Genomic DNA, 2,343 nt, shown 5'->3' on the forward strand with positions numbered 1-2,343 from the left:
CACAAAGAGTAGAAGGTTTAACTTAATACACATGGACTATGATATTCAAAACTAATTATAATGCCATCACAAGATTTATATGAACATCAAAATAAATGCCTATTTAATAAGAATAAGAATGAATAATACAAATGAAATGCCTTAACACAAGTATCCTCATTGGCATTCGAGGGCATAATCCTAACAGCAACATCATTAACTTACCAAGTTGTGGTGATATTTCTCCCGTGAATAAAGTGTCACTCAAGTCTAGAACATCAAGCATGTTCAAATAACCAAGATGGGAAGGGATGGCTCCACTCAATTGATTGTTGCTCAACTTGAGTGAGTTTAATTTATGGCAATGCTCCAACTATATCGGTATCTCTCCTGTCAAATTATTGCTTGAGAGATCTAGAACTTCTAATGAAGATAGATCACCAAATTCTGGTGGTATTGTTCTTGTGAGATTATTGTTGCTAATGTTTAGGTGAAATATATGTGATAAATTGCCAAGCTCCTTTGGGATCTTTCCCACCAGGTTATTAGAGGAGATGTTGAGAAACTGTAGCTTTGACAATTGGCCAATTTCTAAAGGTATGAGTCCACTAATTCTGTTCTCTGATACTTTAAGGCTTGTCAAAAATTAACACATGCCCCCAAGATGGTGATAATGTGACAGACAATTTGTTGAAACTTAGATCAATATAATCCAAATAAGGATGAACACCAAAGCTCTCAGAGACATCTCCAGTGAATTGGTTTCTTTCAAGATGGACTCTCACTAAATTTGTTGAATTTTTCAAACTTGTTGGAATGGGACCTTGGAAATTATTATATGCCAAAGCAAGTTTATAAGTAAACCTTCTTGGCAAAATCTTGTGGTAGATTACTTGAAAGATTGTCATTAGCTAACTGAAGATTATTTAAATTTGTGAGGTTTGCGAATTCATGAGGCACTTTCCCAAAGAGATAATTAAAACTTAATGCCAAACCAGTAAGACTTTTCAAACTTCCAAGTGATGAAGGGATTAATCCAGTTATTTGGTTGGTAGATATGTCGAACCAGTTAAGCTCACTAAATTCCCAATCTCGCTAGGAATGGAGCCACTGAGTTTGTTGCTCCATAAATATTAAAAGTTGAGTTCTGTCAAGTTTCCAAACTCTGGAGGAATAGAACCAACTAAGAAATTTTTGGAGATGGTTAACCAATTTAGGTTCATAAGCTTTCCTAAAGAAGAAGGTATGGAGCCACTTATCTGATTTTGATCGAGAAGCAAGGTCTTAAGCCTTGTCAAATTACCAAGCTCTGATGGGATGATGCCTGTGAGACCGTTGGTAGATAGATCAAGGATGGTGAGCTTGGAGATAGCTGAAATGGCTGCAGGGATGGATCCATGCAGATGGTTATAACTGAGGTTAAGAACTCCGAGTGATGGCAGAGCTGAGAATTTGAGAGTCTCTAGCTTCCCTTCTAGTCCTAACTCTCCTAGTTGGACCCTGGAGATGGTTAGCATGAGATGACCATCATATCTGCAAGTGATTCCAGTTCAGTTGCATGGACTGGTCTTTGACGTCCAGGTGTTAAGGAGGTCTTGTGTTTCAAGGGTGGCCTTCCATTGAAGAAAAGCTCTCCCTTGGGATTCAATCTTTGAACCTGCATTTGCCATTTTGAAAGCAGGGAAACAAAGATTAGAGAAGAGTAGTGCTAACTGTGAAAGCACTAGCATCATCAATGTTGGGAAGGTAGTGAACTTTGAGTAAAGCCATGATTCTATTTTATGAAATCTAACTGCTAATAGCTGCATGGGGTTTGTAGGGGATCTATTTATAGCCTTTAGTCTGAGCATTAAAGATGATTCACTTAATTACAACATAATGTAATATTGCATTCTATCATAATTGGGAATTAATGAGAAATTTTGGTTTTCGTAGAATGGAATCTTTCTTGTTCCGGATATGATGTCATAAATATTCCCACTCAATTAAAATGTAGGCCATGTTTACTGGACACGTTAAATTTGGGCAAGGTTTCTGAGTTCACAAGATTCTCAGTCTCACAACTAATAGAAATTATTTACCTGATCAGAGACCGAACACTTATTGACTGACTTTATAGGTTGCAAATAAAGATTGTGATCATAATCTTTATTATCATGGCTCATACAACACTTGAATGGTGGATCAAGATATCCTTTAGTGAAAGCGTAAGCTTGTCTGGGCTAAAAGAATCAATTAAGGAAGAAAAACAAAATCACAAGCTAACTCGACTTGTTATTAATTAATGCATCTTTCAATTGTTAAGGTAGTATAAAATAAACAAATAAACTATAGAAAGAAAAACTTTAAATTTACCAACAGCTG

General features: G+C 36.2%; 1 protein-coding gene across 1 annotated transcript; it reads right to left on the bottom strand.

Annotated features, from left to right (window-relative positions):
* Positions 1-352: 352 nt before the first annotated feature.
* Positions 353-1,496, bottom strand: LOC120253512 (probable leucine-rich repeat receptor-like protein kinase At1g35710). Its single transcript, XM_039261851.1, has 2 exons — positions 1,189-1,496; positions 353-614 (listed from the first exon to the last, which is right to left on the bottom strand). The coding sequence occupies exons 1-2, from the start codon at positions 1,494-1,496 to the stop codon at positions 353-355; spliced, it is 570 nt and encodes a 189-aa protein (XP_039117785.1).
* Between the last annotated feature and the right edge of the window lie 847 nt (positions 1,497-2,343).

This window comes from Dioscorea cayenensis, unplaced genomic scaffold (genome assembly GCF_009730915.1).
Source record: "Dioscorea cayenensis subsp. rotundata cultivar TDr96_F1 unplaced genomic scaffold, TDr96_F1_v2_PseudoChromosome.rev07_lg8_w22 25.fasta BLBR01000108.1, whole genome shotgun sequence".
Taxonomy (NCBI): Eukaryota; Viridiplantae; Streptophyta; class Magnoliopsida; order Dioscoreales; family Dioscoreaceae; genus Dioscorea; species Dioscorea cayenensis.

Excerpts from the sequence above, each read along its gene's own strand:
- LOC120253512 (XM_039261851.1), bottom strand. The coding sequence starts at position 1,496 with ATGCTAACCATCTCCAGGGTCCAACTAGGAGAGTTAGGACTAGAAGGG. Across the intron at positions 615-1,188 it reads AAGCTTATGAACCTAAATTG|CCTTAAAGTATCAGAGAACA; the intron begins GTTAACCATCTC and ends ATTTTTGACAAG.